Source organism: Athene noctua, chromosome 7, assembly GCF_965140245.1.
Source record: "Athene noctua chromosome 7, bAthNoc1.hap1.1, whole genome shotgun sequence".
NCBI lineage: Eukaryota > Metazoa > Chordata > Aves > Strigiformes > Strigidae > Athene > Athene noctua.
In genome coordinates, this window is record NC_134043.1 from 45,091,378 (window position 1) to 45,105,555 (window position 14,178).

Here is a 14,178-nt window from a genome sequence, read left to right on the forward strand (position 1 = left end):
AATTTAAAGTGTTTAATACTGAGCCTTTAATAGCCTGTTTCAAGTTAGTGAATGATAATAAAAAGATTTTAGGATTTGTGTGTTTACTTCTGACACTTTTTCCTGTGGGGTGTTTTTTGAAATTGAGTTGTAGAATATTTGTGTTAAATTCTGATGAAATATTAAGAACTTAAACCATACAAGGTTTTGCTCTTGTCTCTTTTCAGGTTTGAGGTGCTGAGCTTTCTTATGCTGTGCTACAATTCTGCTATTGTCTATATGCCTGCCTCTTCTTATCAATCACTTTGTAGGATGGGTTCCAGGTGAGACACTTGCCTTTGAAATAGTCTTGCGGTGTGCATCTAGACTTCTAAATATTCATCCAGAAAAAAACCCCAACACTATTAATTTACTTGTTGTGTTTAATAACTTAATATATTAAACTCCTGGTCAGTCTTGCGGCTTAATTGGAAATTTGAAGCTGTGCTTGCATACAGAACAAAACACATGGATAACCTTACTACTGCATGGGCTTTCATTCTAGTTATGTAATGTTGTTATTTGGAAAGGAAAAAAAGGAAATTTGGGGGGAAAAGTAGTTGAAGCTACACAAACTGATTTGCATTTATTTGATTTACATATCTTTCAGACATTTTTCAGTATGGTCAGCTTAAAAATCCTGTGAGGAATACCACCTGTTTCCTCTGCTTCCAAATATTAATGTCTTTCTTTTGAGGATGATTTATATGAAGCGCTTACCCAATTTTTTGAGTTTTTGCTTCGGTTTGGGGTTTGTTTCTCCACCCCCCCCCCACCCATCCCCCCCCTTTTTTTTTTTTTCCTTCCTTTCTGTTTTTTCCCTGACAAAATCTTCTTACTTTCTGGAGAATTCAGTACTGGGATTTCTCTAACTCTTATACATGCCCTCTGTATAACCTTCTACTTGAATAGTCTTTGACATATCTCGTTGGCAAAGATCCCTGCTCTTTGTTATGCAAAATCTCAAATATATATGGTATTCCCTGTTTATATATTTATACGATATGCCTGTTTTTACCAGCATTCTTGTCTAAAATGGGATGAAGTCTCTCTCCTGCTACCTCCAAACAGATGAAACTCTTTAAATTTTTTGATTTAGCATGTTTGCTTCAGCATGGTACTGCCATGAAAGAAAAGCATTACATGGAATCCAGTTATGTAGCAAGGAAGAAATCAGACTAGCTTCTACCAACATATATTCTGTAGTAACGCACACATACAGTTAAGATTATAGCCTGTTTTTTTTCCTGTGGTTTCTGATGGGAATGGGTTAATTCTTGGTATGCTGCCATCATCTTCACTTGAGTTCTGGCTATGCTAAATTTGCCAAATATGTTGAATTTTCCTGCAGCTGAAAATTAGATCCATTCTTTGGGTAGAGAAGAGAGACAGCATTTTATAGGCTAGGAATTTTTTTGTTGTTTTTGAAACAGTGCATCAGTTATGTATTAGCGGCCATGTGTTACTTCCATGATGAAGATTCAGATATTAAAGTTACAAATAAATTATTCTGTTTTTTACAGAGACTTAGTGCTATGCAGTATATGGGAAGGCAGGCCCTTTTTCAAGGGTCAGAAGTAATTTTTTTAGAAGGCAGCTGAGAGCAATTCTGAAGAATATAGTATCTGTGTTATCCAACTTTAGGTAAAATCTGATTGCATGCTGTTGTCATGCATTAGGTGGGAGATGACACATTTCTATACCACTGAAATGTTTCCTTTAAAGCAAGTTGGTTTTGGTTACTGAATTTTGGGGAGAGTCTCCTGCTTGGTGGCTGGCAGTAGAACATCTTTCCACCCTCACTCTTTAGAAGCTGGTTATGATTGGAAGAAAACAGATGGGAGTTAATGGCTATATGGGAATAGCACTGGATTATCAGCATGTCACATCTCACGCACGATTATAAAACTACTTTAATGGTTGAGAGCGCAACATAATGATGTTCTATGTTGTATACTTATATTTTGAAAATTAACTGAAATCTCTGTGAATCAATTACATTTGTAGTCTTTGTGGGTTTAACATTTTGTTACAGTGGTGTGTTTTTTTCAGGCTGTGTGTGAGTGGATTTCCACGGCAGCATGAGAAACGCTGGAAAGAACATTGTGGTAGAGTGGTGTTAGACCCTGACTTCATGGTGCAGTTGCTGACAGGTGTCTATTACGCCATGTAAGTGGATGGGGTTTTTGTATAAAGAGAAATGTCTGGGTTTACATGAATTAGAGTATAAATGTTAGTTGTTTTATGACTGAAAAAAAGTTGAACTCGTAACACAAGTTTATAACTTGATTAGTATATTTCCCATTAATTGCTCGCTCAGCCAGCTGAAAATGTGAAAATATCTTTGTCAGCATTGAATTAAGTGGTGAAGGGCCAGCAGTAGGTACTGAGGAGAGTTAGGCTTCTGGCTTCATCTTTTCCCAAGTTCCCGCTACCATCAGATACCTTCTGTTCACAAGCGTAACGAGCTTGGATGCCAAGATAACCTGATAAAGTGCAGACCTCTTGAATGTCATTAGCTTCTGAGGTAGAAAAAATATATTTCTGATGGAAATTGAGTTCTGCTAAGTAGTATTAACCTTTACATTTTGACCTAATTTTTTAGTTCTTTAAGTTTGTCCTGATTATGGCATCAATTTTGTCTTGCTTGGAGGTGACAGCAGCTTTTTTGTTACACCAATAAGATTAATAAAAAAATGCTTTGTCTATACTTTTAAAAGAAGTGAAGGGACTATGTGTACATACAGTTGATGAACTTCCTACATAAGCAAAGAACTGAAGAGCTGGATTTGGGCAGAAAAAAGGCAAGTCGGAGTTCATAAGATATGCAAGATAAATACCTTTATTTACTTTTTAGATATAATGGTCAGTGGGATCTTGGCCAGGAGGTATTGGAGGACATAATTTACAGAGCACAGCTTGAACTCTACTCACAGCCTCTGCTGGTAAGGAACAATCCATTGCAATTTATGGGCTTGGCTAACAGGAGTATGGATGTGTTTCTGAAGTGGACTGGTAATGAAAGCATTTGTGGCTATGTACTGCACTCCCAAATGCAAGTGGTTTTCAACATAACTATTTATACCATACTTTTTCTGCTTGAGTATTAAGCTAGGGTGTTGGGATCTCCTAGGACTCATTGATGCTGAAAGCTAGGATTTTCTGATGTATTACAGTTGGATTAAAATGTTTATGTTGTTTTGGCATAAGCTACTGATGAGTGATTCAAACAAGCTTAATTGAATGATTATATGTCATAGGACATGGGTTGCAAAAAAGGTGTTTTCTTTGCTTCTAGATCTTCATCAGGGCTCAGAATATTCTGTGTGGTTTAACTGGTAACACAGTAGAAAATGCAACAACGGGATAGAGCTGAAAGTGAAAAGGAAGCATCATCTCCAGAGTCAGTGTCAGATTTCGATTGATCAAAGTCACACATCTTAATCTTTACTTTCTTTGGATGAGCAGCAATAGAATGGAGTTCTTCAGATTGTTGGGGTTTTTTTTCAGTTCCCACTATACTTGCTGTTCTAATCAGGAAAAGAGAGAAAGGAAATGCCAAAAGTCATGAAACTGGGCTCGATGCAGGTGGATGTGATTGGAAAGGACAAGAAGGAATGGAGGGATTTTATTTTTTGTCAGATGTAGGAATAAAAATCAAAATAAGAGGGAAAATTAAGGAAAATAAAGTAAAATGGACTATTGTCTCAGTTTCTGCATCCGAATTGTGGCTAGAAGCCTTTAGGGCTCTGAACTAAGAGCAGTAAAATTTCACTGCTTTTTACATAATTGAGAAAGGAGTGGATTGGGAAAAATCTTTATGTGGCAATCTGAGATCCTCTCTTCTGCAATAAATTACATAGAATTATTGTCTTGATGAATTAATACTGGCTGTAAAATTTATCTACAGGCTTTCTGACAATGCTGCATTTTAAACACTTGGTATCCATTGAATTATTATAATAGTTGGTTCCTTTTGGAACTGACTCATTGCTCCATCAGATTGAAAGTTTTAAATTAAATATTGAACCTGCTGAATTTGGCCACCGTATCAAACTACTACATTTAAAAAGTGTGTAGGAGGATCTGAAATTTAATGACATGACAATTTTCAGTTCTTATTGTTCATTTTTAATCTGTTTGTCCTTAGAGATTACTTCTAATTGTAAGAATATTCTAGAATGTCTTTTTTTTTCCCCAGAGCTACTATTGCTTCATCCCACTGTCTGCTGTTGGTGACATCATGCCATTATCAGTTTTTTTCTCCCTTCCCTAGTTGTCAGGTTCTTCATGCATATGTGTGCAGGCACATCTGTGGGGTTTTCTCCATAATATTCTGATCATTATCTTGCTTCCTGTCTTGTTTTACTGCAATTTTTAAAAAGCAGCTTTAAGAAATAGTCGGTTTTGTAAAAAAAAAAAAAAAAAAAAAAAAAAAAAAAAAGACCTGCATATCCTTGGCCTCATGCTATATATTCAAGCAATTTGACTTTTTCAAAGGCTGGAGTCCTTTCACCTCAATGCACTTTCCAGGTGGTGTGTATAATTTAGCAGCATTATAAAATTGTGTACTTTAATCTAAAAATAACTTTAAAACCAAATAAAACATTGCCTGTGCAACACGCCAGGTAAGGTTCAAGTTCAGCTTCTGCCTAGAATTTCCTAACAGCAGCAAATTCTTTGAAGTCCATTTAATATTCAGGCAAATCCCCACATTAGGGTTATTAGTGGAAAACCATTAGTCCTCATGACAATGAGAAACATCACGGTCCCTGTGTTTGGGTGTGTCTCTTGGAGAAATATTTTTGACAGTATAGGAGATCTATGTTCTTACTTAAACAGGTTTATATTGCCTGTGGACTTTAAAAACAAACAAACAAACAACAAACAAAACCCCAACCAAAATAGCAGAATTAGCAAGCTATGAAATACCTGTAATGTAGAAGCGGTCGTCTTTCTCTGTTACCCAGAGACTGCACTAGAAAGGACAGGAAGTAATGCCAGGGATAGACTTTTCTGGGAAAAGTATCTCTGTTAACAAACACTGGGTATTGGTTTCCTAGTCATGAAAACTGGGAGTTTCTACAGAGGGAAACTAATCACCAAAACTTAGTTATTACTACAGAGCTAGCCTGGACATGGGGAGTGGCTCAGTTCTGGTCAGTCAGTCTTTTCGTCTGAACACAAAGAGTTCTGCACGCAGTTCAGATGGAAATCCCTGTATCCAGTGCAGAGGCGCACAGGCTTTCTTAGCCCAGTACACAAGAAGCATGGATCAGCAAGTCCCTGTTGTGACAGCACCTTGATCCAGTGTATTTTACTGATGTACTTAGTGCTTTTTTTGGATGTTCTTTTCATTAGAGCTCCTTTCTGGTAGGCGAGAGTGGATGTCTGGCCTGAAACCAGCCCTCCTTTATCATCAATAGTTGCAAACTTGGCTTGCCAAGTCTGAATTGTGTTGTTTGTGTTCCTGCCTTTCAGTGCTGGATTAGACATAGTGAGCAAGATTCTTTCCTATCCTGAAGGATCACAGTTTTGGTTTTTTTCTGTCAGAGAAGGGCTGTGACTCAGACTGGTTGTTTAGATCATTTCAAAGTTTTACGCTTGCATTGGCTGTTATCTCCTTATGGTTCTCCTCAGTCCACAGAAGTACAATTTGTGCTTTTAGAAAGGGCCAGCTGTTAAAAGGTTCAACAAGCAGAAGTGCTCTGTCATTTTCTGGTCCTGCTGCTACTAATTTTTAGATTTTAATCCGGTATGCTGAGAAAGGTACCTATTTCAAAGAGGGTGCAACTCTAGTGAGTAGATGGGAATGCAAACCATTATATACTGTTGTACGTTATCTGCCTTGGTTCAGTACAGCAGAAATGAATTTCTGAAGTCTTTAATGTGATCAAGGATGGGGTGAATGCAGTTTGTACCATTTCAAGAAGACTGCATAGAAAAAGACCTATGTGTAAACAGGAGAGCAGTTCACAAACAAGTGTTGAGGCTGAGAGAATTGACTAGCAAAGGGCAAATCAGTGTTGGACAAGTGGAAGGCAGAATGGTAATAAGCATTTCTGTGATGGTGCCAGTAATCATTTGTGCTGGTTAGAAGTCAGACAAGAAGGCAGGGGAGTTACAGGATCGCTAGAGATGAGGATCAGCTGTATGGCAGTCATACCTGCCCTCCAGGAAGTGAAAAGTCTTTGATTTAGTTAATATCCTGTAATCTGTGGCTTTATTGCTTGAAACAGTTTCATTTCTTCTCATGGTTGCTGGATGGTTTGCATATTGTAATTTATAGGAAAATCACTTTTACTTTATTATAATGCAAATAAGCACCTTCAATTCATGGAGCTTCTATGGCATGACATATGGGTTGATATGTCTCTTTTTCAAACGTTATCTGAGATCTTCACAGGACAAATAATGCAAAGTTTTGCCAATAGGGTGTGTTCCAGTGGTTTAGTAGATTTTTCATAGTTTGTGTTTTCACAAATGCAAACAAAAGAAACTTAATTAGTGAAGCAGATTTGAAATATATATATGGGCTTTAGGAGTTGAAGGGAATTTGCTGAATGTCCCTTACGTTTGCAAGGCCTCTGGCAACATCAGAATATCAAGACATTATTGATGAGGTTTAAAAGTGCATTAATTCTGTCTCTAGGTTGAGGGGAACCTATGAAAATTTTGCTTACACCATAAAACTAGGAAATGCTTGATTGTAGTGATGTGCTAAACAGTTGATACTACTCCATCAGCTAACCACAAGTCTTTATACAATAAACAAAACGCCTGTTCTTAGAAAAAGAACATGGTCTAAAAGGAAGAAAAATGTATGTATGCATTGCCAGAAAAGTGGGAGTATCATGCAAAGATGCATATTCTAGAACAGATGGGTATTTCATTTGAGTGGACAGAATTAGTCGACCTTATGGTTTTATCTGTGTCTTAATGTAGGGTTTACATGCTTTTGCCTTAAACTAACAAGTAGACTACATGGATTTAAGACATACAGACCACATGTATTTAAATAAATGTGTTTCTCTTGCCATATAGTGAACTCTGTTCTCTCCAGTTTCAATTTTTTTTTTTTTTTTTTGTGATACAAGGGAAAGTGCATTGGGAGGCAATATAAAGTTGCTTTGCATGATGCTTCTTGTAAACTGTAGTGGAGAGAATAGCCTGCCTGAATTATGGTGGCAACTGTTGCTAGGTAGGATTTAGAGAGATTAGCAAGTTGTATTTTCTGTAGTCATTTTAAGTCTAGATGTCTCTGACCCTTTTATCTACTGTCTTCATTAGAGGGGGGGAGTAAAGAGCATGTAGGAAATCAGATGTCTGTGAAACATGAGATTTATGAGTGAAGTTGTGATGTTAAAGTTTAAAACGTGTCTTTATACAACCAACCAGCAATAAAAATATTAAGTCAGTAAGATTTCGAAAAATCAAGGTGTTGTCACTTTTTTATTTTTTAAAGTTTTAAATCATATCTTGTGTGTAGCAACTTTGTTATTGTTGAATACTGCACATGTCGTAGAGACGCAGCTTGATTTTCAAGAGCTGATACACAAGTTCACTTCTTGAACAATTTACTTGTAAACTAGGAAACAATAAAAAAATAATAAAAAAGCAACTTTCAGTTAAAGTAAACCTCTAATCCCACAGAGGCATTTTATGAGAAATTTAAAGAAGTGGTTAAAACATCAACACCAAAAGAGATCACTTGTTCTCCTCAAAGCTGCAAAACAAAACTTCTGACTTTATAATAGGCTATTACAAGAAGAAATTAGAGTAGAGATTAATGCATTTTAATGATTTGATGCTCACTGCTTAGATTGCAATTTTTTTTTTTTTTTTTTTTTAAATCTTGCAAGTACCTGTGGTCTAATCAGCCTAATTCCCTTTGTTAGGGTTTTTTTGAGGGTTGGGGGTTTATTTTTGTTGTTGTTTGGAGGAGTGGGGGGGTGGTATGTGGTAAGGTGGGGTGGGGTGCGAACTGGCCCTGTTTCCCCCATGTACAAGGCCATATGCTGTTTTCTTTGGCTTTGCCTGTGACTTAGTTTTATGACATTCTTGTATGGTATTTCCCTTGTCATTTTGCAGTCTCTTTTGGATGGAGACCTTGCTGTGTAGGCTGTTATCTCTGTCAGTACAGGTGGCAAACATGGAAGGAAATAATTACCTCAAAAAAAAAATTGAGAAAGTTCAGGTATATTTTTGGGGTTAGGTTTGTGATGAGCTTTTCAACATCTTGGGATGGGGCCACCCATCTGGATGGGATCTAGCATAATTAACAATTGTGGTTGTTTCCCTCTCTGTATCCAGCAAGAGATCTAATATTGCTGCTAGTGCAATCAAGGAGAGTAGTAGTAGTAGTACAGCATTTTACTTTTATTTTAGGTTGCAAATGCCATGAAGAACTCACTGCCCTTTGATGCTCCTGATGCATCGCAAGAAGGCCAGAAAGTACTGAAAGTAGAAGTTACTCCAACAGTGCCGAGGATTTCTCGGACTGCTATTACAACAGCTTCTATCCGTCGTCATCGCTGGAGGAGAGAAGGTGAGCTTTCTCTGCCAAGAGCAAATGCTCTAGTGTACTGTATTCATCATCATCACTGTAATCTGGCTTCTGAGTTTGAATGTTCGCAGAACAGTTGGTTGGGTTTTTTTTTTGTTTCTTTGTTTTTCAAAAGTGATACTCCATAACAATGTATAGTATTTTACATCTTCAGAGCACTGCATGAACATGAACATTTGGGGTGTTTGTTTTGGTTTTGATTTGGTGATAACCCATGAAGTAGGTGAGAAAATAGAGAAGCTAGAAAATGCTCAATAACATTTCTTTTTTTATCTCCATGGAGCATAAAATTGCAGGGTTAGAGTTTGGCTTAGAATTTGAGTTCTTTCTTTCATCCACACTAAAACTCAGCTGCCTCCCATCACAAATATCTCGGGGAATGAATGGTATTATCCGGACCTTGATAGGGTTCCAGCTACCTAAAGCTACAGAAGGCAGTGGGAAAAGCTGAACACCACACTCCTACCATCATATGGCTTAATTCAGAGAGGGGCCATGTCATAAAATAGGATAGCTTAGAATTAGTCCTTATTTTTCCTCATGTTATATGGAAGTGTGCTTGACTGTATAATTTTTTTTTTTTTTAAATGTAGTAATATTTACCTAGATATGATGACATATTCAGTGTAGGTGTAGCAAAAAGCTTGCTTTGAAATCACTTTGTTGTACTTACAAAGCTTTGTTGCTGCATGTATAAAACATTAATTTAAAAAAGTTGTATAAATGGCTAAAGGTAAAAAGCAGAATAACCTAAAATTAAACTGAGGGTCTGAAAACAAGGATGATGTTTTCCTGTGGTACGCTTTTTTTTTTTTCTTTCTCTTCTTCCCTGTATCATGTGCAAAAGGATTGGATGACCTCTGGTCTTCAGCTGAATCAGGATGTCCAGGACAACAAGTAGCTGTCTTCTTTTTTCAGGACTCTGGGTCATGTTTGTCTTCACTGTAGTTGCCATTATATTCATTTGCTAGTCTCTGGTCTACAGTATAGCCTACCTGTCCCTTTCTGTGGATGTTCTCACAAGTTTTAACAAAGCATGGGTAGTGTTTTGTGTTTGTTCCATGTCCAAATAAATCTTCTATTTTCCCTGCCTGGGTTGGAATGCCAAGAAAGGAATAGAAAAGCACTAAAATGTTATATGTTGAATCCCAGATGGCTTTGACTTCTCAAACGAGGCTGACTCAAGCATACCTGGCTCACCGATCCAACACGGCTCCACAGACCTAGGGATCAAACGTGAGCAAGAGGGGGAGGTGCTGATGCGCAGGACCCCTGAGCATGGCTTCCCGGAGCCCACCTTGGCAGCAGCCACAACAGAGGGTAGGACAGAGATGAGGAGGCAGAAGTCAGTGAGGCAGTTGCTGGAGGAGGATCCTGGCTCCCTATCCCCAAGCAGAACTTCTTTCCATTCTAGTGTGTGTTTCCGCTATCCCAGGGTGTATTAGCTTCTCTTTGCAATACACACATCCCCTATATACCTAACATCAGGTCAGGTACTACCTTTTGTTATCACGTGGGCTGGCCTGGGGCTTGCATATGTGTGGTGAAAGACTGCTTGGCATGGCAAAAAAACCAACCAACCAACCAACCAAAAAAACACAAACCAAAAAAAGACAGGGTAATAGCCAAGAGCTTTGGGATTGCTTGGAAACTTTCTATTACTGAGCATGTTTAATCTGAATATTACAGAAGGAAAAAATGCACCAGATGAACATGAAGAATCCTGAGAAGCAGACAGTATAGAGTATAAATGGATTTGGCTACAACTTAGTTACAATAGTGTCTTGTTAGTCTGCAGTTTTTAAATTTCCAAGAATGAAGTTTCCTGTTAAAAGTCAAGCCTAGGACAGATAAGCAACTGCTGATGCTTTTATTTGCCAGTCATCCTTTTAACAGAGAATTCGTATCCATACAACTCATTTACATGAATGAGCTGGCTCTTCTAAAGACAATTGCCAAAAAAGCACATGTCAAGAAGAAATCAGGTTGTCATGTTTCTAAAAACTTTAGAAACAATTGTTGCTTGCTTTCTCAATCATGCTGTCCCCACAAATGCTGTAGAACTTCATATGTCTGCTCTGCAGCCAAGAACAGCAGATGGAGTAGCTGGTAGAAATTTCTTTTGCTTAAGTTCACCTATTACTTTTCTTATCTTTACTCTATAAAAGATGTGGTTTTGAGTACTGAATTTGAATCATGATTTCTCCTCAAGAGATGAGAATTAATTTCTTGTAAATTTAGCTAAACATATTTTCCAGTGTTCTCCTAGCTTAAGTCTTCTACCTGAACATTACCTTGGTATTTCCAGCCTCTATAAACATAACAGATGACCATAAACAAAATTTATTTGCATATTTGGATATGAGCTACATAGGTTTCAGATTTATTGTTTCCAGAATAACATTCTGGAGAATTTGGGAAGATTTAATGTAGTGTTATCACAGAATCCTTACCCTTAGAGTTGCAAGCAAACGGTAATTAAGATGTCATGCTTCTGTAGAAGATAGTTGCATAAAAATGTTCAGTATAGGTTTATAATCTACTCCTTGGTGCATAGTGAATTTGAGCATGCTCAGTAAATGAGTCCTGTCTTCTCCTAAATTCACTTGTTCTTACTCCATTTTACTAAACTTTGCATGTGCATGACCTGAAGGATATGGAGAAGTCCTCAGCAGCAGAGAACCTTCTGGGGAGACAGGAAGTGGGAAAGAAGTTGATAAAGATGTGACCTTCTAGTTTTAATTTCCTTTAAGACATCTTTATAATTTGACATGATCTTGGTTAAGGCATCATTCCACATGCTTTACTTAAGTGAGTTGAATACCCTTCTGTAATATTAGCAAGGTATAATTACATGTTTGGATGAACTGAATTGTGCCAGTTGATAGCACCTGGGAGAAGGCCAAGAAATGGAGTTGGGCTTGGTTATCAGTATAGAATTGTGTGTGTGTGTATATATATATATATATATATATTGGTCTGTTATTTTACTGATGCTAATTTCACAGAAAGTTTCAGCTAGCAGATTCCCTCTCATAAATACCATTTTGATATCAAACAATATAATGAGACTAATAGTTTCAAGTGACTTTTCAACCTTCAGATATGGGAAGGATAACGAGAATAAAAGTAACCTTAAAAAGCTGTATAAAATCCCTTCTTCAGATCAGTGTTTTGACCCAATATGTAGAAAAAGGCAGAAAATTTCAAGAATGACTCAGTAATGCCTTACAAGGTGCTCTGCTTCCAGGTGATAGCAGCTGCGGTTATGTGCACTATTTTGGGTCAGTGGAGAATGCTGTATCTACATCTACTGGTTTAATTATGTACAGACATAATAATGAATTCTCTGGGGACAGACTTACTCTGATAAGGAACGGTGAGAGTCCTGAGTACATACTGTAGTGCGATCAGTATGATTTCTGTCAGGTTGCACTGTCTTTTTCTCTTCTGGCCTTACAGAAGAAGAGTGCTTGGGAGGAGTAGGTTTTTAGTTTTTGTTTTCTTTTTTAATTGTCTTATTGGTCTATTGGGGGGGAAAAAAAAGAAAGCTTTATGACTTTATCCTGGTTTTCCCCCCAAACAGAGCATGTAATGACTCAAACATTTTTGATTGTTTCTGAGAGAGGTTTTTAGAGGAAAAATAATATGTATTGGGAAAAAAGAATATGTGTTTACTGAATGACTTCAATCCCACTGAGAATTTTGATAGGTATATGAATCTGACTAGACAGAAATTCTCTTGCATGTTGTCTTCTCTATCTTCTTCATTTTTAAGCACTGCTGAGCTGCTTGGGCCTCTGTATAGCTGCAGCAACCAAAAGCTTCCAACAACCCCTCTCAGTCTTGTCTTTAAATTCTGTAGCTAAAATGCCACTTTTTCATGTGACTCTTCAGCTTCACTTTCCCTGAATAGGAATGTCTGGTTTAAATCCTGTTACTCAGCAATGTTTTAACATAAACTTTGAAGACAACTAATGTCCTTGCAATAATAAAAAGCTTGGCAGTATTGTCTGGAGATACCTTCTTTTCATTTGAGTAAGAAGGGCTTGAGAGGGGACTTCAGCTGCTGCTATTGCTGCTTATAACCTAACATGCTTTAATCCAGCTTTGCATGATTATATAAGAAACATAAATGTTTGTTTACTGAAAAAGTGCTCTTGCTTTCAGTATGTTCCAGTTACATTGTATTTTTATTAGAATCTTTGATTATACGTGGGAAGGTTGGGGAGTGGGAGGGAATGGAGATGTGGTGGGTTGTGAATAAAATATGTCACTGTGTAACATAAGAAAATACACTTACGTCTTAATGAGAAGATGAAGGCCTTGTTTGACCAAACGGGGTGGGCAGGACGAGGGGGAAAGTATATGTGTTTTAAATATGGTTACAGGGAGTTAAAGCAAGTAATGCACCCTTAATTTTAATAATAGCCCTTGAAACCTAAGAAGCTTCTTTTTCTAAGGCTAAAGGCTTTACTGAGGAAGGAAGACTGCAGTAACATGAAGTGTATTACCCTTCTGCTTCTGGGAGGCTAATGAGTCAGATAGAACTAGATAAAACTACAGACTAATCTCACACTGCATTGTTCTGAGAGAGGCCTGAGAATGGTCTGATTTGGAGATGGCTAAACACCTTTTGTAAGCTCATACACAGTAATGGTAATTCCAAGGTAAAGTTTCCTGAAACAAAGAAATAAATTTAAAATGGAATAATAAAACCTCCTTGTAAAGCTTTCCTCTTGCTTTACAATCTAGAAATGTGAAGTTGGATCTGACTATATTCCTTCTATACAGAGGTGGCAACAACACTGTTGCCATAGGCTTTGCAAAATTTCTCACAAATGTTCGGGCTCCATGGCTTTTATAAAGAAAAGCAAAACTTTTGTAGCCTGAATATCTCCTTTTTTGCTAATACAGTTAAACTTTATGGCTTTTACTCATTGAAGTGAGATATATAGAACCAAAACTCAAGCTTCATTTTCAGTTTTGAAATTTGAATGCTGTTCAGTTTTCTACTGAAATAATAACTTTTCTTTTGAGTACTTAGAGCTTAGAAAAAGGACTGGAATAAGATTGAAAAAAAACCAACCCCAACAAACAAACCAAATCTTTGTGTGCAGCCCTAATCATATTACAGGCCTTAAAACAAAGATTTAAGAAATAAGTTTATCTGCCTTTTTTTTCCTCTTTGAGATTCCAGTCAAAAGCTCAGTGCCTCTTCTTCAACATCAAGTGTTACACAGGTTAAATTTCTCTTAATACAGTGGTTGGGGTTTTTTTGCTGAAAAAATCTAGGTGCTGAGATAAAAGCAAATGTGGTGGAAGTACCTAGCTAGGATTGCTGGAAATGCAAGGATGATTGAGTTCTGGAGGAGACAGAACTAGGAATTAGGTTAATCTCCAACAGAAAGTATAGTCACATTATTTGAAGTGCCAGCTACACACAACAGAAGCCTTCTACCTCTGTTGGAGCATTATGATTGCTTGCCTAGGAAGCAGTCTCATTCTGAAGCTTACCAAGCACTTGCCAGAACTTACACTGACTGGAAGAGATCCTGAATGTGCTTAGATCTTGCCTCAAAAAAGGATAAAAA

The 14,178-nt window shown here is 37.3% G+C and overlaps 1 protein-coding gene across 4 annotated transcripts in view; it reads left to right on the forward strand.

Annotated features, from left to right (window-relative positions):
• HYCC2 (hyccin PI4KA lipid kinase complex subunit 2) overlaps positions 1 to 14,178 on the forward strand; it is a 59,353-nt gene that overhangs the window by 36,773 nt on the left and 8,402 nt on the right. For 3 of the 4 annotated variants that reach the window (XM_074911297.1, XM_074911298.1, XM_074911299.1), the window contains exons 9-12: positions 207 to 302; positions 2,071 to 2,187; positions 2,876 to 2,963; positions 8,407 to 8,566. In XM_074911297.1, the coding sequence (XP_074767398.1) occupies positions 207 to 302; positions 2,071 to 2,187; positions 2,876 to 2,963; positions 8,407 to 8,566 (461 nt within the window). Of the gene's footprint in view, positions 1 to 206; positions 303 to 2,070; positions 2,188 to 2,875; positions 2,964 to 8,406; positions 8,567 to 9,736; positions 9,905 to 14,178 lie in introns of all 4 variants that reach the window. The other variant, XM_074911296.1, reaches the window with a different exon arrangement.